Source organism: Apostichopus japonicus, chromosome 11 (genome assembly GCF_037975245.1).
Source record: "Apostichopus japonicus isolate 1M-3 chromosome 11, ASM3797524v1, whole genome shotgun sequence".
Taxonomy (NCBI): domain Eukaryota; kingdom Metazoa; phylum Echinodermata; class Holothuroidea; order Aspidochirotida; family Stichopodidae; genus Apostichopus; species Apostichopus japonicus.
The window spans coordinates 22,054,685-22,075,636 of record NC_092571.1 but is presented as its reverse complement, the minus strand read 5'-3'; the positions used below and the strand labels follow the sequence as shown (position 1 = coordinate 22,075,636).

Here is a 20,952-nt window from a genome sequence, read left to right as displayed (position 1 = left end):
ACCCGGGGTTCGAACCACGGATGCAAAAGAGAGTCTCGATCATCAGCTCGCACAGTGCGCCAAGCCATCGCGCCACTGTATGTACTGAGATGTTAGGTGGATTAACTAATACTTACAGCTCCCCGTGTAGGCACTTGCTGTAAAAGACGTCATCACCCGGGGTTCGAACCACGGATGCAAAAGAGAGTCTCGATCATCAGCTCGCACAGTGCGCCAAGCCATCGCGCCACTGTATGGACTGAGATATTAGGTGGATTAACTAATACTTACAGCTCCCCGTGTAGGCACTTGCTGTAAAAGATCGGCAAAAGACGTCATCACCCGGGGTTCGAACCACGGATGCAAAAGAGAGTCTCGATCATCAGCTCGCACAGTGCGCCAAGCCATCGCGCCACTGTATGGACTGAGATATTAGGTGGATTAACTAATACTTACAGCTCCCCGTGTAGGCACTTGCTGTAAAAGACGTCATCACCCGGGGTTCGAACCACGGATGCAAAAGAGAGTCTCGATCATCAGCTCGCACAGTGCGCCAAGCCATCGCGCCACTGTATGGACTGAGATGTTAGGTGGATTAACTAATACTTACAGCTCCCCGTGTAGGCACTTGCTGTAAAAGATCGGCAAAAGACGTCATCACCCGGGGTTCGAACCACGGATGCAAAAGAGAGTCTCGATCATCAGCTCGCACAGTGCGCCAAGCCATCGCGCCACTGTATGGACTGAGATATTAGGTGGATTAACTAATACTTACAGCTCCCCGTGTAGGCACTTGCTGTAAAAGACGTCATCACCCAGGGTTCGAACCACGGATGCAAAAGAGAGTTTCGATCATCAGCTCGCACAGTGCGCCAAGCCATCGCGCCACTGTATGGACTGAGATATTAGGTGGATTAACTAATACTTACAGCTCCCCGTGTAGGCACTTGCTGTAAAAGATCGGCAAAAGACGTCATCACCCGGGGTTCGAACCACGGATGCAAAAGAGAGTCTCGATCATCAGCTCGCACAGTGCGCCAAGCCATCGCGCCACTGTATGGACTGAGATATTAGGTGGATTAACTAATACTTACAGCTCCCCGTGTAGGCACTTGCTGTAAAAGATCGGCAAAAGACGTCATCACCCGGGGTTCGAACCACGGATGCAAAAGAGAGTCTCGATCATCAGCTCGCACAGTGCGCCAAGCCATCGCGCCACTGTATGGACTGAGATATTAGGTGGATTAACTAATACTTACAGCTCCCCGTGTAGGCACTTGCTGTAAAAGACGTCATCACCCGGGGGTCGAACCACGGATGCAAAAGAGAGTCTCGATCATCAGCTCGCACAGTGCGCCAAGCCATCGCGCCACTGTATGGACTGAGATGTTAGGTGGATTAACTAATACTTACAGCTCCCCGTGTAGGCACTTGCTGTAAAAGACGTCATCACCCGGGGTTCGAACCACGGATGCAAAAGAGAGTCTCGATCATCAGCTCGCACAGTGCGCCAAGCCATCGCGCCACTGTATGGACTGAGATGTTAGGTGGATTAACTAATACTTACAGCTCCCCGTGTAGGCACTTGCTGTAAAAGATCGGCAAAAGACGTCATCACCCGGGCTTCGAACCACGGATGCAAAAGAGAGTCTCGATCATCAGCTCGCACAGTGCGCCAAGCTATCGCGCCACTGTATGGACTGAGATATTAGGTGGATTAACTAATACTTACAGCTCCCCGTGTAGGCACTTGCTGTAAAAGATCGGCAAAAGACGTCATCACCCGGGGTTCGAACCACGGATGCAAAAGAGAGTCTCGATCATCAGCTCGCACAGTGCGCCAAGCCATCGCGCCACTGTATGGACTGAGATATTAGGTGGATTAACTAATACTTCCAGCTCCCCGTGTAGGCACTTGCTGTAAAAGACGTCATCACCCGGGGTTCGAACCACGGATGCAAAAGAGAGTCTCGATCATCAGCTCGCACAGTGCGCCAAGCCATCGCGCCACTGTATGTACTGAGATGTTAGGTGGATTAACTAATACTTACAGCTCCCCGTGTAGGCACTTGCTGTAAAAGACGTCATCACCCGGGGTTCGAACCACGGATGCAAAAGAGAGTCTCGATCATCAGCTCGCACAGTGCGCCAAGCCATCGCGCCACTGTATGGACTGAGATATTAGGTGGATTAACTAATACTTCCAGCTCCCCGTGTAGGCACTTGCTGTAAAAGACGTCATCACCCGGGGTTCGAACCACGGATGCAAAAGAGAGTCTCGATCATCAGCTCGCACAGTGCGCCAAGCCATCGCGCCACTGTATGGACTGAGATGTTAGGTGGATTAACTAATACTTACAGCTCCCCGTGTAGGCACTTGCTGTAAAAGATCGGCAAAAGACGTCATCACCCGGGGTTCGAACCACGGATGCAAAAGAGAGTCTCGATCATCAGCTCGCACAGTGCGCCAAGCTATCGCGCCACTGTATGGACTGAGATATTAGGTGGATTAACTAATACTTACAGCTCCCCGTGTAGGCACTTGCTGTAAAAGATCGGCAAAAGACGTCATCACCCGGGGTTCGAACCACGGATGCAAAAGAGAGTCTCGATCATCAGCTCGCACAGTGCGCCAAGCCATCGCGCCACTGTATGGACTGAGATATTAGGTGGATTAACTAATACTTCCAGCTCCCCGTGTAGGCACTTGCTGTAAAAGACGTCATCACCCGGGGTTCGAACCACGGATGCAAAAGAGAGTCTCGATCATCAGCTCGCACAGTGCGCCAAGCCATCGCGCCACTGTATGGACTGAGATGTTAGGTGGATTAACTAATACTTACAGCTCCCCGTGTAGGCACTTGCTGTAAAAGACGTCATCACCCGGGGTTCGAACCACGGATGCAAAAGAGAGTCTCGATCATCAGCTCGCACAGTGCGCCAAGCCATCGCGCCACTGTATGGACTGAGATATTAGGTGGATTAACTAATACTTACAGCTCCCCGTGTAGGCACTTGCTGTAAAAGATCGGCAAAAGACGTCATCACCCGGGGTTCGAACCACGGATGCAAAAGAGAGTCTCGATCATCAGCTCGCACAGTGCGCCAAGCCATCGCGCCACTGTATGGACTGAGATGTTAGGTGGATTAACTAATACTTACAGCTCCCCGTGTAGGCACTTGCTGTAAAAGACGTCATCACCCGGGGTTCGAACCACGGATGCAAAAGAGAGTCTCGATCATCAGCTCGCACAGTGCGCCAAGCCATCGCGCCACTGTATGGACTGAGATGTTAGGTGGATTAACTAATATTTACAGCTCCCCGTGTAGGCACTTGCTGTAAAAGACGTCATCACCCGGGGTTCGAACCACGGATGCAAAAGAGAGTCTCGATCATCAGCTCGCACAGTGCGCCAAGCCATCGCGCCACTGTATGGACTGAGATGTTAGGTGGATTAACTAATACTTACAGCTCCCCGTGTAGGCACTTGCTGTAAAAGACGTCATCACCCGGGGTTCGAACCACGGATGCAAAAGAGAGTCTCGATCATCAGCTCGCACAGTGCGCCAAGCCATCGCGCCACTGTATGGACTGAGATGTTAGGTGGATTAACTAATATTTACAGCTCCCCTTGTAGGCACTTGCTTTAAAAGATCGGCAAAAGACGTCATCACCCGGGGTTCGAACCACGGATGCAAAAGAGAGTCTCGATCATCAGCTCGCACAGTGCGCCAAGCCATCGCGCCACTGTATGGACTGAGATATCAGGTGGATTAACTAATACTTACAGCTCCCCGTGTAGGCACTTGCTGTAAAAGTTCGGCAAAAGACGTAATCACCGGGGTTCGAACCACGGATGCAAAAGAGAGTCCCGATCATCAGCTCGTACAGTGAGCCACGCCATTTTTTTCCTCTTTTATTGGGAGATGAGCCCACTGGCTCACCCATTGACAATATTATTTTCAAGGGTAATTTTTACAGAATTAAAACTTAAGTATGATTTGATTCAACTAGAACATTAATTAATAATTACCTTAACATTTACTCATGTTTAGGTTAAGAGAAAACTAAAATACTAAACACCACAGACATAAGAAATTATATACAAAAGACAACAATGTCTAAAGCAAAGTCAAAAGACCAGACCCTGATTACGTCAACACGTATTGTATACAAATTAACCTCTATCCAGATAGTAAGTATAGCTGTTCGATTCTTTCTTAGAGAGCACAATATCGTTCTGTGTAAATATATTAAAAAACCGTGAGGTATTGTTTTTGTGATAGTACACATCAAAAAGTAACCGAATTTTCTTCTTGAGTACATTGTGAAAAACTTTTTCAATATTACAAAGATAGTTATTATTGAGGCGGGATATTCTGCAATTCCAAATTGTACACTTATATATATTGAAGATGAAGTCACACAAAATTCCTACAATACAGTTGCTTTTACGGCCAAAAATGACCCAGAAGGGACAACCCCTTCCATTCATCAAAATTAACTACCGGTTGTAAAGTATGCAACTTATTAACCAAAAAGTGCCATACATTTTCGACTTCAGAACACTCAATAAAAAGATGAATAGTACTTTCGTGCGTGGTTTTGCAAAAGGTGCAGTAAGGAGAACCGGTTAATCCAAACTTGTACAATTTGTCGTTAGTGTAAAGAATATTATGTAATACTTTGAAGTCGATATCGGCGTCAAAGAAACACTTTGGAGAACGATATATGTTACTCCATCTATTAGAAAAATCAAGACTGGGAAAATGCTGCTTCCAGTATTCTTCGCCCTTGGGCGATGTGTTAAGATTGTCACGCAAAAGGCGTGAAGCTATTCTGCACGAAACTGAGGAGGCATCTATAATGTTTTTGCCATTTTGAAATTTTACAGTAGGATTATAGTCAATTTGCGTAGATACAATTGCATCAGAAGAAAATATATCACCTAACCAGTCAGAGGGGAAGGCGTGGAGAATGACATCGATATAATTTTGTTAAGCTGTTGTACGCTTTTTGGAAGACTTCCTTCACACTGTAAATTTACACGTGAAAAACAAATAAATCAAATCAAATCAAAATAATTCTGAACATCGGTTACTGTAAGGGGATTATCAGGATTAGCAAGCTCAATGCACTCATGCACGGCCTTGGCTGGCAGAGAAGTGGGTGTAATCTCATACATCAGAACACTTACAGAAACGATACCACCTTTAATTAAGTGACGATTAAAAAGTGTTTGACTATCATTGTCAACAATCAGGGTATTACTAAAGATAGGTTGATTGAGGATGTCTTCTCTTGTCTCTGGTAGCCAGAAACGGCCTTGAATTAGCCGATCCCATGCTAACATGAGTTCACATGTGTAATACGGGCTTAGCTTATGAACAGACTTGCGGTTAGGAGTAATTTGAAAGATACCACGCCCAAGGCTCATATCTTCATACATATTAAAAAAATACAACATTAATTTTTGTAATTTAATATTAATGTTATTGCTTAATATCTGACTACAAAATTTAATTCTAAGAGCATCGCTTGTTAATTCAATGTCGCTCAAACTGAATCCCCCTCTGTCGATTGGTAAAAGCAAGTTAAGATACTTAATAGAAGGTTTTTTACCTCTCCAGATAAAATCGACTACACTCTGACGTAATGTGGTGATAAACCAATCAGGGACTGGTAAAACAGTGGTCAAATATACTAAGCGAGTTACGATGAGCGAATTTATTATGAGAGATTTACCCTTAAAAGATAATTTAAAAGGTATTTAAAAGGTAAAAAGGTATTTAGTAATTTACGGCAGGAGGTAACTTTTTTCTCCCAATTTTCTTTTTCGATTGATTTTTTATCGTTACCAATAGCAACACCTAATACTGTAATGAAATCTTTCCTCACAGGGAAGTCGAAATTGCTGGGATTAACATGGCTGCACCCAATGCTAAGTAATTCAGTTTTATCAATATTACAACTAGAGCCAGAAGCACGTTCATACAATTTAATGATGTTAAAAATAGAATAAATACTTGTGATACTAGACACGAAAAAGGTAGTGTCGTCCGCGTGCTGAAAAATTTTGGCTTCGACTTCACAAAATTTAATACCATGAATATATGGACAATTAATTATAGCTCCAAGAAACGGTTCGGCACAGAGAACATAGAGCATGGCTGAGAGTGGGCAGCCCTGCCGAACTCCCCTTTTGACAGGGAAGGGATCGGATATATAACCATTGTGCTTGATTCGGCCCTCGATATTGGTAAAAAACAGTTTGATCCATTTTAGGAGCTTAGGGCCAAAACCCAATTTTTCAGCGACTTCGAAGAGGTATTTATGGTCAACTCTGTCAAAGGCTTTATAGTGGTCTATTTTAAGAATAAAACCTGGTTTATTATATGAATTTACATACTCAATTACATTTTGCATACTAAGTACGTTTTCAGAAATATCTCTTGATTGAATACAACACGTTTGATCTTCTGAAATAATATTCTTACTGATACTTGTGATTCGTTTGGCAGGCTTTTGCAATCATTTTGTAATCGACATTTGAGAGGCTTATTGGCCTCCAATTATTTAAACTACGAAGATCTCCTTTCTTGGGTATAAGGGTAAGTATACTTATTTTCATGGATTCACAGAGTTCGTTGTCATGGAAAGATGTCTCAATGAGTCTAGTAAAAATATCGATAAAATCCCGCCAAAACACTTTGTAAAATTCAGCAGTTAGTCCATCTAGTCCTGGACTCCAGGTTCCATTGCTAACAGAGCGGCTTTCAACTCATCTAATGAAATATTTGCTTCACATGCTTCATCGTCCATTGGCGAGAGAAATCTTCTGAGTTCACAAAGTATCTGATTCCGCGATTCGTTGTCGGTTTCTCCGGCTTGGTAGAGGTTTGTATAAAACTTTACTTGTTCTTTCATAATTTCGTGTTGATCGGTGATGATTAAGCTCTGGTCAGTTAGTAGTTTCATTACCTTCATTATTTTCGTTGATTTTTCAAGATTAAAGAAAAACTTTGTTGATTTTTCACCCTCCTCGTGCCACTGAATTTTAGACCTGAGGAAGGTTCCTTGTAATTCTCTTAATGAAAGTTGGTTCGACTCATCTTCTAGGTTTTTAAAATGGGTACAGTCGTAATCGGAGAATTTTTGAGCTTTGTATTTCTCGTAGTCAATTTGTTTTGTTGTATAATTGTATTGATTGTATAATTGAGGATTAGCTTCAGTTTTTAAAGTTACCATATGCGATTGAACACCACGAACTTCTGGGAGGGAAAATTATGTGATAATAATCCTGCATGAGAATGCATTACATGGGAGGGCAAGTAATCCCTTCGTTCGTGTAATGTCTCAGTAGAATCTCAATCAAACTTCAACCCATGGTCTCGTTAAATTTAACGATTCTACTTCCCCATTACACTTCACAACGGAACTACTTGAGATTTCAAAGCAGTGTTCAAGCGCATACGAACAGAAAGATTACAAACGAACACAAATTCAAAGTTTGTATCTTTTTTAATTTGCTTGCTGAGCAACAGAAACATTTTTTTCTTTTTAAACAAGAACTGAGGTAATTTCATAACCACTTGGTACAAAGGATAACATAACATCCTTACTTTCCAAACTTTGAAAATAAAAAAAGCCTGGATATAAATATCATCAATGTAGCTCAGGCAAGAAATACCCAATTTCCTGAGCTCAGCCAGAATAGGTTTGAGTAGTTTAGTAAAAATGCGAGGTGCTGAGGCCATCCCATTTTGTAGGCAAGTATACTGATAAAGTTTGTCTTTGAACGCAAGTCTCAAAAATTTTCGACTTATAGAACTAATAGGTACTGAATAATAGGCGTATGCACTGCAGAAACACATGCACTTTTGGTATTAGCCTGGATATAAATATCATCAATGTAGCTCAGGCAAGAAATACCCAATTTCCTGAGCTCAGCCAGAATAGGTTTGAGTAGTTTTCTGAAGCTAATCCTCAATTATACAATCTCTCTTTTTAAAGTTACCAATAATTCAAAATTTGGAATTCACTGTCAATAACTTTAAAAACTAAGAAAACAAGCTCCACATTTAGTAAATGGCTTAATCATATTAACTAAAATATCATATAATTGATTTATTGTCGAAACGTTTAATTTGATTTTTAATTTTTTCTTCTCTTTTCTTTCTTCAGGGAGTCTTCTACATTGTTAAGCTATTGTATGCTTTGTAGAAGACTTCCTTTCACCTTGTATATTTGCACGTGAAAAAAAAAAATAAACCAAATCAAATCAAACCAAATTCCTACCAAGAATAACAGACCAATGAACTTCATGTACAGGCGAAATTATAAACCAGATAAAATCAGGCGTTTTAACTATGAAATCGAAAACAAAAACTGGAACGATGTTTTAAGCCAAACTGATGTTAATGCTGCTTAAAACACCTTTCTTTGAATCCTTTAATTATACCTATAATAATTGTTTCCCAATATGTTATGTAAGCAAAAGGAAACGACGTAAAAAGAAACATCCATGGATTACAACTGGAATGTTGACATCTATCAAAAGAAAGAACAATCTCTTTAAAAGTTATTTAACAGCACCTACTGATGTTAACAAGGCTACGTATAAGCATTATCGCAACAAGCTTAACCATATTATTATATTTTCTAAAAGATTGTATTTCTATGATAAATTCAAAAATAGTAGAAATAATATAAGTGTAACTTGGAATACAATTAACGAAGTTCTAAACACCAACCGAAAAAAAGGTGGATATCCTGCTGCTTTTAAAACTGGTGATCAAGAAATCAGCAACGAGAATGACATTGCCAGCTACTTTAACAAATATTTTGTAAACATTGGACCCTCACTTGCAAGAAATATTACAAATAAAGGTAGAACAGAATATATTATTCATAATAATAACAGAAACAGTCAATCTATGTTCATTAATCCTGTCAGTGAGGAAGAACTTTCAATAGTTGCTATTTCCAGCCTGAAACCAAAAAAAAAAGCAGCGGGATATGACGATTTTAAACCAGATATAATAAGAAATGTTATTCACTTTATCGCCAAACCATTGACTTATATTTGTAATTTATCTTTTACTTCTGGTACATTTCCAGATAAACTAAAGATTGCTAAGGTTATACCAATTTTTAAAAAAGGTGACCAAGATGTATATGAAAATTACCGTCCTATTTCTTTATTATCATGTTTTTCAAAAATTATTGAAAGGCTTATGTACAATCGTATCTTTAAGTTTCTAACCAAGTTTAATATCCTGTGCAATGATCAATATGCACTGTTAAAAAAAATTGTAAATTTACAGTAAATTCCTGTCGATTTTTACAGAAAAAGCCGGTTTTCTATATTTACATGTAAACGTCTGTTATTTTAACAGACGTTTTCTGTACAGCAAGTGGTTTACACAAAATTGTAGTATTTTTCCCTCCAAAGAAAATTTACAGGAAAATCCTGTAAAATTTTACAGAATATGTCAGTTTTTAATATTTACATGTAAAATTCTGTGATTTTTACAGACGTTTTATGTTACAGCAAGTGGTTTACAAAAAATTGTAGTATTTTTCCCTCCAATGAAAATTTACAGGATAATTCTGTAAAATTTTACAGAATAAGTCAGTTTTTTATATTTACATGTAAAATTCTGTGATTTTTACAGACATTATGTGTGTCATGTACTTTACAGAATAAGTTTGTTTTGCAATCTAATGCATGTAAAATTGGAATTTGAAGAGCGTTATACGGAAATATTCTTGAAGGTGGAAACACGTTACCAATATACAACGGTATACAACAAACTCCATCGTGCAGTAACATTACCGTTTGGCAAAGAAAAGAATGAAATCCAACCATGAAGCTATTACCGATAGCTCCATGATCCAACCCACAATTACCAGTTAACTTTGTCCCTACAGTCGTTTTCTGCCTTAGTGTTACATAAACTTACATTTGAGCAACAACCCCCACCCCCGTGAGGCTCATCAATGACCCTTAATTGTCCAGCGAACGAAAACAATGTGAAAGATAACCTTGAAGGGTCTGTAGGTCAAATATGTGAAATCTAACCATTTCAAGAGTTTTAGTAACGAATTACTTGTAAATGCCTAACGTGTTAACTAATGAAAACGACATAGATGGTACTGTTCCAATTAGTTTACCGTTTGTTTAAGGAGTATACAACTTCCGAAATCCTATCAAAACAATTACTGATGTGAGCTGCCAAGAATACAATGCCCAGCCTTCAAGATGTAGTCTAATTCATTGTTTTAATGTTAACTTGTATTGTCAGTACAACATGAACCGATGACAATTCCGTGTGCTCAATGTACGGTCACACATGCAGCTATTTATAGCTAAATGGGTCACCGAACGTATCAAAATGTTGTTAAATATGTCTAGTTCAGCAAATGTCATTTCATTCATCTGAACCACCACCCCCCCCCCCCCCCCCTCAACACCTTCTCCCATTCGACCCAGCCGGTCTAGCTCGATGATTGGCGTCAACGTGTCTGTAACAGCGATGACGTCTCGCGCACAGGCGGGAATTATTTTGATATATGGTCGGCTGCCGTTGGCTTTCCCGGAAAACTTGGCTACAGTCCAGCATGCAGTCACATGACCCAAGTTGGCGCGATGAACGTCCAGTACATGCTGCGCTGTTCTGTACATTATGATTGATCGGATCTCGCATTAACGTACGTATGAAGTGTATAGATTGCACAATACAATACTACAGCGCTTCAAAGTACGTCGACACGAGAGGAAAACAACTGCCGTTGCTGTCCAGTAGGCTACGCACATTTCCACACCAGAACAAGACTTCATTGAGTACTTCGTCAGACGTGAGTGGTAAATTTATTTGAACCATATGCTACATTTGCATTATTATTATCAACAAAACAACTTTGAAAGTCTGGTCATAACAAAAAGTTAGTTTATATTTTAGTTATAACCGTAGGGCCCAGTGCCTATAACGTAGACTAGACGAACGATAATTAAGAGTTAGACTATCACTATAGAAACACTGGCGCTGTATTAGACAACCTATCGTCGCCCTACCGTGCATTTTGATATGTGCGTGTGAAGCTTAGCCTTGCTTCATGTTGTTTAGGTTAATATGATATAATATTATAAGGGTGGGTACATTGTAACTTGTAAGTTAATTGGTGCTGATAGCCTACATACATGGATGATATTGGCTCTCATGTGGCATGTAATATGAAGTCTTTAGATTAGCAAAGGTTAATTAGCCTTTTAGAACATGACTGAATTTGAAAAGGCATAATTCATGTTTCTTTCAAATGATCAGTTTTGATTAGCTCCAATCAATAGTGAAGCAGGGCAGAAATGTACACCTGTAAAATATGCAATACACTAACAGCTACTATCCGTAGCTATGTTGATCATGTGAGTTCCCATAGGAATATACCTCGAGTGAGATTTCCATGTTGTTTTGTTAATTGTGGCTATACCCTATCAACTTTTGCTGCAATGAAGATTCATGTGACTAGGTATCACCGCCATCTTCAAAAGCAAACAGCAGTTGCAGCAAATCTTCAGTCAGTTAACCTGTCATTGATTTGTACGTATGAAATCTGTCAAAAAGAACTCACAGATCTGTCCTCATATTTGGCACACTTAAAAGCACATATAAGAAAAGGCCAAATTGTATCTTGTCCATATAAGAAGTGCAAAAGAGATTTTTCAAAAACCAGTTCATTTACAGCACATTTGTCACGTCACAGAAACTGGGGAGCTGTAAACATTTTGGATAAATACAAACTTTCTACTCGTGATCATTGCTCTTTGGATCAAGATATACCTCTAGACACTAACTGCTTTGATGTGTCTACAGAGACTGATAGATTTGTCCGTGAAAATGACATAAGCTGTGATTTCGAAAACAGTAACAATTGCCAAGGTAGGGCGCAAGAAACAGGTCAGTCTAGGCTTCAATTTCAACAAAATTTTGCCTTGTTTCTTCTGAAACTTCAGGCAAAACAACTTGTTCCATCACAAACAATTCAAATGATTGTTGAGGAGCTTCAAACTATTCACAGTTTATGTCAACAAGATCAGGTTTTGAAAATTACTCAAAAATTGAGAGATGAGGGTTTAGCAGAAGAACGTATCAAATGTGTAGCCGATTATATGAATGAGATAGATGCATGGATTGCTGTTGATAGTTGTAAAGGAAAACTCAGAACGCAGCACTGTAGAAAAGAGTACTATAAATCAGCATTCAAGTTTGTTGCTCCAATTGCAATATCACTAGGGAGAGATTCAGCACAAAAAATGCATTACTATCATTACATTCCAATCAAGGAGAGCATTCAGTTGCACCTTTCAGATGATTTTGTGTTGGGACAATGTCAAAGTAGGCACCAAAGTGAAGACTCATCTGTTCTTACTGACATAGTGGATGGTACAGTTTTTAAAAAAAATAGTTTGTTTCAAAGTTGTGAAAGATCTTTATCCATCATTCTCTATCAAGACTCATTTGAAATTGTAAACCCACTTGGGTCGGCAAGAAAAAAACACAAAATACTAGCAATGTACTTTACACTTGGAAACATCCAACCTGAGTACAGATCTGTTGTTGATGCAATGCAGCTTGTGTTTTTGTGTAAAGAAGTTGATTTTAAGGTCTTTGGGCAGCAGAAGGTTTTTGAGAGAGTGATAAATGATTTGAAAACATTAGAGGAAGTTGGAATAGAAACAAATGACGGGGTGGTCTGGAAAGGTGCGCTGTCTTGTATATTAGGGGATAATTTAGGTTCCCATTGTATTGGGGGTTTCATTGAGAATTTTTCAGGAACTAACATGTGCCGCTACTGTTTAATAACTTCACATGACTTCAAATGTAACGCACCATATGCAGTTGGGAAGCCTAGAACCAAGGAGGAGTATGATTCTTGCATTGCACACCTTGAAGATCATGAAGAAAATCATCATCAAGGAATTAAATTTAATTCATGTTTTAATTCTTTGAGGTATTTTCATGTGTGTGCACCTGGTTTGCCACCATGCCTGGGGCACGACTTGTTTGAAGGAGTTGTTGATTACGATGTAGCCATGTTTATTCAATACTGGATTAAACAAAAACATTGGTTCACATATGCAGATTTGAATATAATGTGGGTACAGTTTAAATTTCAAGGACGCGATGCAAACAATAAACCTGCATTTGTAAATTTATCAGGTAACCGCTTAGGTGGTCAGGCCGTTGAAAACTGGAACCTTTTGAGACTTCTTCCAATTATTTTGAGTGCATATGTTAAAGATCATAATGACCTTGTATGGAGACTCTTTCTTCTTTTACGAGAAGTTGTTGAGTATGTGTGTTCTCCAAAGATTTCACATGAGCAACTTGCATATTTAAGGGTGATAATGGAGGAATACTTGACTGAGAGAATACGACTCTTTGCTGATACTCCCCTCAGACCAAAACATCATTTCCTGAGCCACTATCCAGATTTAATTATTAAGTTTGGACCATTAATGAGAGTGTGGACTCTACGCTTCGAAAGTAAGCACTCCTATTTCAAACGTTGTGCCAGATCTGCACAAAATTTCATCAATGTTACACAGTCTTTAGCAAATCAACACCAGTACTTTCAAGCTTATAACAGCTCAGGGAAAATATATCCTGATAGATTGGTTATTGAAAATGCCACATCCCTCAACATAGAATGTTTCATGCCTGAAATAAAGCATGCTTTGCAGGCAGCAAATGTAAAGTTTGATGATTCTGTTATCAGTGACAGAGTTCAGATGTTTGGCACTTCTTACCAGAAGGGTTTCTTTGTAATATGTCAGTGTTCTGATACATGCTTTTCAAGTCTTAAATTGGGTTGCATTTTGTTTGCAGTTGTTGAAAGGCAAAATATTGTGTACCTTGTCGTAAAGATGCACAGTGGATCATTCAATCACACTACTGGAGTTTACTGTTTGCAGCCTTTGAATATAGTGTCTTGTGTGCAGATTTCTAAGCTTGCTGATTATTTTCCATTGCCGGCATATTTTGTGAGAGGAAGGCTTTTGCTTTCACTAAAGCATAAGCCATTAGCTGCAGTGCTTTTATAGGCATGTAAGTGGCAAATTCTATACAACTGGGGCGTATTTTCATTGACTTAAGATGGTGCAATGTATCATCTTCTCTTAGAACCATGCTAATGAACTTGAAGCATTACATACATGTACTTGTTAAATAGCTTATGCATTTGTTGATATTACTGCAGAAAAACTGTTGTAAAGTTAGGAAATAATTATCAATTAATATCTAATTAAGGCTTTGTGTTTACATGTAAAGTGCCTTCCATTTAAAGAACTATGTTTGAGTGCAAGCTCAATTATGGAACAACTAGGAGTATATAATGGGCCTTACAAAGAAACTTATAGTAAGCAAATGTGGCATATGAATTATTCTGAATTGAGAAGGAACTAAAACCTTCACTTCCATTACTCAGGTCTGAGGTTCTCTTGTTAAAATGAGCGTGTCAGAACAATCAGATGATACGATTTGTCTTGAAGATGTTGCTTCATCCATAATGCAGCATCTTCCTTCACTGCCACTTGAAATGGTGGACAAAGTAGTTGAACAGCTCCTGGCTGCTGGTGTGGAAAGTGTGTGCGATCTCAAGCTGATCACTGATGATGACCTTTCCAGTGTACTGAAGCCAATACAGAGGAGAAAGCTGTTACTAGCATGGGCAAACAAGGCAGGTAAGCAGAAATATAATTGCACTTTCTAAATATGATTATCCTCCTTTTTTTGAGGAAAGGGGAGGTTAAGAAGTAAGTTACAAGAGGAGATGGAAAAATGTCTAAATAGTAAGTACATGTGATACACAGAAGTTTCTCTTATTGTCTAAGACAGTTGCTGGTACCACAAATTGAATAAGGAAACTGGTCACATAGTACATCATTAGCATTTTTGTAATTCTCTAAAGAAAATTTTCTGGTTAATTATTAGTATTATACATTAGATTTGAATTTTTTTAAGTAGTTTTCAAGTAGTGAGCAAATAGAACACACAGAAAACACCAGGTCAAACTACTGAAATGATACACCACATACCCAAACTAAAATATTTATCATCAAGAAAAGAGGAAACCCTTCTTTTTAATTCAAATTAAACATAGAACATACGTTCTATGTTGTTTGTAGAGTATGTTGAAGTTCATATGGGAGTATGACAAGGCTAAAGGTCACCTTGAAAAACAACCACTATGGGGTAGTATGGGGTACCTCAACTCTGGGATCATACTTGGCCCCCACTTTGGGGTCCAAATAAGCGGGCACTACGCAAACGTCTGCAGTGACCAAATAATGCCATTGACGCAACAATTTGATATGTATGAGTGTTACTTTGCCCCAAAAACACTTGTATCCAATAATCAACAAAAATTGCCCAAATAATTTCACACTTCGGCTATACTGATTGAAAGATGCAGAGAACTGTGGCAATGGCTTGCTTTCCATACAGTATAAGAATACACCTTGACAACTTAACAAACTATAAAGCAAGCCTTGTCCGATGCTTATGCACAAGGTCCATACGGCATACGGTACGGTGTGTACATGTGTACAAAGCCATTGCCTACGTCAACAAACAAGCAGCGACTTAACCTATAATATAATAATAATAATAATATATAATAATAATAATAATATAATAATAATATACAGGGTTTTTGTTAAGAAATGAAGTAGGTGGGTCAAGTTGAAAAGTAGACGGGACTGTCTGTACGCGGACATGGGGGAGGGGTCTAAGCCGGAAAATTGCAATTTAAAAAGTCTCTAGATGCAAAATGGTTCAATATACAGTTGTTTGGTCAATGATATTGCCCCCTCCCAATCACCCCTTTCTTCTGTCCTATTTTTCTTTTTTTCTCCTGAATTTTTTTATTAACACTCGGGTCATGGAGCCTAGGGAGGTAGCTATGCCACTGAACGGAACTTAGCAAGGGTGTGACGCACTTGCTGCATTAAATGAAGTGCGATCATAACAAAATGATAGTAGGTCTACGGTACCTACAAAGTGAGTAGGATTTTACTGCCAAAAAATACCCAACTAGGTCTGTGATAGAACCTTCTGTTTTTTATTCAGCTTTTATCTCTGTTGAGCAACAATTTGTATGTCAAGAGAAGCCCTTCGCCTACCTCTACTCTCACCCACCCCTCGGCCTCATCTCCTCGACCATACTACTAATGTTCAACTTCTTGTAGTTTTTACCAACAGTTAACTGCTGTGACAGTTTCAATCACACCTGATCTGGTTGTGGGTATTTATTCCTCTCGATTTTTTTCGTCATTTTTTTTTTTTTTTTTTAATTTTTTTTAATTTTTTTTTTTTTTTTACTGAGCGGCGCAAAGTAGCCGGGTCATGTACGTGCAGTAAGCGGGTCATTTGACCCGGGTCCCGGCTACTAACGAAAACCCTGAATATAATAATAATATAATATAATAATATATATAATATAATAATAATATAATATAGTAATAATATAATAATAATAATAATAATAATCAGCAGTTATTTTTACAACGCTTAAGCGACCACAAATGTGGGAGAAGACCGCAAGGGCTTATGAATTACAACTTACACGTCGGGTGGCTTCCAATTCAACATTTTAACTCAAATTTGGAATCTTTTCAATTTAGAAAGTCATTTCAGATGGGAAAACCGTAGATTGCTCTTGGTTGAAAAACCCACCTTACTATGACCCGGCCGGGAATCGAACCCCGAACCTCCCGATTGCTAAGCCTCATTGCTTCAAATGCCACCGCCTTTATCTTCTCGGCCACAGCAACCTAAACAGACGTGTCAGAGAATGCCCCTGTTGCCAATTGAAGATATGCTTGATTCGATAGATTGCGAGCTTGAGTGCTGCCCCTGTTTGTTGTGTAAATGCTGATGTTCTGTGAGTGTCCAAAAAACTAGTACCTTAATGCAATAAATGTCTGTTATCAGGAAATAATTTATCAAGGTTGTTTATTCATTTCATATCATCTACTTTCATTGATGTGACATATTTTCATTCTTAAAGAAAAGTTGCTTGGATCAGAATCTTCACAATCATCTGAACCCGACTCTGTGGCCAGTTCACCAGGCTGCAGCTGGGTGCCCAGTTCAGCAGGATCAAGTCCAGCAGCGGTAATTGCAGATTGGGCAGAGTCATATAAAGTTGATTGGGATAAAATGCCTAAGAGCCTTACAAAATCACTCCAGAAGAAACAGAGACCCACTCCCAAAGATCGGCGTGAAATGATCAGAATATTATGCAATGACATAATGAAAGTTGAGTCAAGTCCAGGACGAAAGCACCTTTCTATTATTGCACAGAAGATCGTTCGTGAGTTTCCAGAACCCTTTAAAGATGACATTGAAGGACTTGTTGTTGGTAGTGGATATGCATCCCTTCTTACACAGTTGGAAAACCGTATGAGCAATGTCAATAGAGGCAAACTTCACCTAAATGTTGGTTACCCCCTGTTTGTAGAGGGTGAACAGAATGAAGCACTAACAAAGAAGCGTAAACTCAGCACCTCATATGGCTGCAAAAACTGGCAACCAGAGGACCTACCTGAAGGGGAGGATCGAGACACGCAGAGAAAAAAGATAGATGACTTAAAGGTGATGCATGAACTTAACATATGGGATGACAATGAGGTTGTTTTCCTCATGAAAACTGTATTTCCAACCATCCGTGCCAAGATAAACAGTCAGCAAGTTCCTGTATGTGCTCTCCTTGATGAATATCCTTTCTTGTTTGAAGAGGTTGGGATGATGGGACATTTTGAAGATTTAGTGGGCATCAAACTGAAACCAGTTCTCACTACAGCTTTTATAGATAAAAGTCCACGAATTCAGAAGTTTCTGCAAGTGTCAGCAAAGAAGAAGAAGGAGGTGCAAAATATAATAGCTGATGTGGAGAGTGCTAAGAAGGAAAGTGGTGATCATTCCCCTGATGTTCCAGGACTTATTCTCCTCCTCTGCAATCACCTTGGAGATAAATGGGACGATCTTTTCTACCTTGCAAAGGTAAGAAGTAGCTACCTTTATAAATCATTAAGCTTGTGAACAGTCTCAGAATAGCACTATTTGTCTGTGTTTTTGTGTTTTGCTCTGGTTTGTCGTTCTTAAACTTACAGTTATGTAGATGTATTGGTCAAGTTGATTGACTTTATAACGATTTTCCTCTGCGATGTTCACTGTTTGTAGGTCAGCTGTAATTGTTGTGTATTGGGACTCTGAAGTCCAAAGTTCAGTACATCATATGCCATCAGTTAATTAAGATCTTCCCCATTGTCATCATTTGATTTCAGGGATACATATTGTCCCTCAGTTTCATTGTTTTATGTTATGCTTTGGAAGAAACTCCTGTTTCCCAGATGGCATCTTGAATGTTTTGTCCCACTATATAATAAGATAAGTATTCCAAACAATTTAATTGTTCCTACATTTACATTATGTTCAGGAAACCAGTACTGTGCAGAATATCACTAAGGATCTGAAGTCAACATCCCCATGCATCATTATTCAAGGTGAGAAGCATTTGGAGGATTTTGCTCTAAGATGCATTTCCTCCAGTACATATACACTGCTCTTTTTCCCTTTTTGGTTTGGATGATAGTTGTAACGTTTGAAATTTGTGATGGTGAGTATGTGTGCGTGTGTATGTATTTTAGTGATGCCTACCTTGTAAACACAATTTCTCATGAAAGGAAGCTTAGACAGATCTCATAGTTGGCATGTGGGTGTACCCGATAGAGTACAAGAAGCCTATTGTTTTTGGCAAAGGTCAAAGATCATTTGGGGTCAACAGAGGTGAAACTGAATACTTTGTAAACATGATATCTCAAGAAGGGAATCTTGGACAGATCTCATGTGGTATGTAGGTGTGGTCACTTGAATCAACAGGGGTCAAAATTTGGGAATCTTTGATGAGAGAAACTTAGGAAGTTATATGATGGCAAGTGTGTCAATGACACCCCATAGTGCACTATCACCTGTGGAAGACAAAGTCATGAGTCCATATGAGATTTAACTGGGAAAACTCTGTTACTGCATCAATTCAGCATGTATGTGTGCATTTGATGCTCAGCATGTAACATGAAACTCAAGAACTATAGTCCATTTTTGACTTCATATGTGGGAAAAACATGTTGGTTGACCATTGCAACATTTTCAATGTCATTTTTGTGTTGCTGAGGGTGCCTCAGTAAATCGATATATTAGATAAACTGTTTTTTCTTTCATATCCACACTGACAATATTGAAATCTGCCATCAACGATTATATCGAAATACCAAGTGCATCCGAAACAAACCTTGAATACCGGTAATAAAAATATTGAATAAAAAATAATGACCCATTAGTGCACGCGAGTTGGAGTATATTCACGCTGCAACTGTAAAGTAGTGGTAGTCATAGCAGTGGCATTAACTTTAACTGGACATTCTCTTAATAGTTCTAATTGATATTTATTTTTTGCAGGTCCAAACATGTACACTGGAAGAAAGTTTATGTTGGCAGTAGATATGGTTATTGTTAATGACCACATTCAAACTTTTGAAAGTGCAATGACCATGCTGTTTGCAATGTTTTTCATCTTAAACATTGAGTATCCATCTGAAGGTGCAACTTTAATGGAGTTTATCCAGCGGTGAGTAGGCTGAAAGTACCCTAGTAATAGTTAACCAATGTTATTTTGTGTGGACATTCCCTTGACATGGAATGTAAGAGTGTGTGCATATTATTAGCCACCTTCAAAAGATCAGCCGATCATAAAGGTACCAATAAAGAAAAAAATCAACAAATTGCAGTTAACTCTACTCCTAGGCAGATCATTGAAATAAATCATACTCTGTTCTCAGTTACAGCTGATTTACTTATTTTGTACTATTTGTTGTGGTCCAAGAATAACAGCAGCTTTGGTAACCTTTTGTAAACATTGATGACCTTTACATTATTTTCACCAATGGAAAGTTAGTGTAAATAGTTGAATGGCATGTTTTATTATTTTGGAAAAAGGGTGGGAATGTATGAGTTTGGTTACTTACTGAGAACACCTGCACAATTTGTTACAACTATAGGGTATCAGCTTAAACTGAACAAAATTGAAATTAAAAGAGGATTCACAAATTAGCTCTTCTTTTCAGATCATGATTTCCTAGAAAACTGTTGAATTCCAAAGGCTTGCAAATTAAGACAGGTATCCTATCAACGCCAGTGAGCACACATACAATTGGAAACTGAGTTGTCACATCTTACTATCATGTATGACATACTGTAGTGTAAATTTGGGACCAAGGGAAATTAATTGTTAAATGGTTTAATAATTGCAAACTTATTTGAACTTTATGACTTCACAGTTCTAATTTTGCTCCTCTTTGCAGCTGCTTTGTAGGATTGAATCCAGAAAAGGGAAGAAAGACCCCCAAATCCAAGAAGAGCTATCCTGTCAACCCAAAAATTTTGGCTTTGGTTGGAAACCTGAAGGAGTTTGAGTCAGATTGGACAGTCTAAATGCTTTTCAGGCACTTCCCGTGATTGGTCACATTAGTCTGACAATTTGGTAACTTTGGATTATAAATCTAGGTCACTTGGTTGATTTAAAGTGTTCCTAGTTGAGAAAATGTTAGCGAGCCTCTTGAGCCTCCTTAACTGGAACCATAGACTCTCCAGCTACAGAGAAGTCTCTTTTACAAATGAACAGTTAAACATTTATACAGAGTTCAAACTATTGTGTTTAACTTTGTTGGTGGATATTTACAAGGTTTTACTTGTTGACAAAATTGTTAAAGACTATTATTTGGTGCTATCATGACACCTTTCCAATAACTCCATAAACTCTGAAACTCTTCCAAGCAGGTTCACAAATGTTAGAAAAGTTTTGAATCCATAATAGTTTCAGATGTCAAGTTATTCTGTTAATTTTGTTAATGC

At 39.0% G+C, this 20,952-nt stretch overlaps 1 protein-coding gene across 5 annotated transcripts; it reads left to right on the top strand.

Annotated features, from left to right (window-relative positions):
• Positions 1-10,672: 10,672 nt before the first annotated feature.
• On the top strand, positions 10,673-20,585 carry LOC139976180 (uncharacterized). Of its 5 annotated transcripts, none has more exons than XM_071984689.1 (6): positions 10,673-10,840; positions 14,555-14,723; positions 17,051-18,045; positions 18,482-18,548; positions 19,501-19,669; positions 20,403-20,585. In XM_071984689.1, exons 1-6 carry the CDS (start codon positions 10,700-10,702, stop codon positions 20,530-20,532), a joined length of 1,671 nt encoding a protein of 556 aa, XP_071840790.1. In that variant the 5' UTR covers positions 10,673-10,699; the 3' UTR covers positions 20,533-20,585. The 5 variants fall into 5 exon arrangements, with proteins under 5 accessions (XP_071840790.1, XP_071840794.1, XP_071840792.1 ...); XM_071984691.1 differs by having other exon boundaries at positions 10,708-10,840; positions 14,468-14,723; XM_071984692.1 differs by having other exon boundaries at positions 10,729-10,847; positions 14,468-14,723.
• Positions 20,586-20,952: the final 367 nt, after the last annotated feature.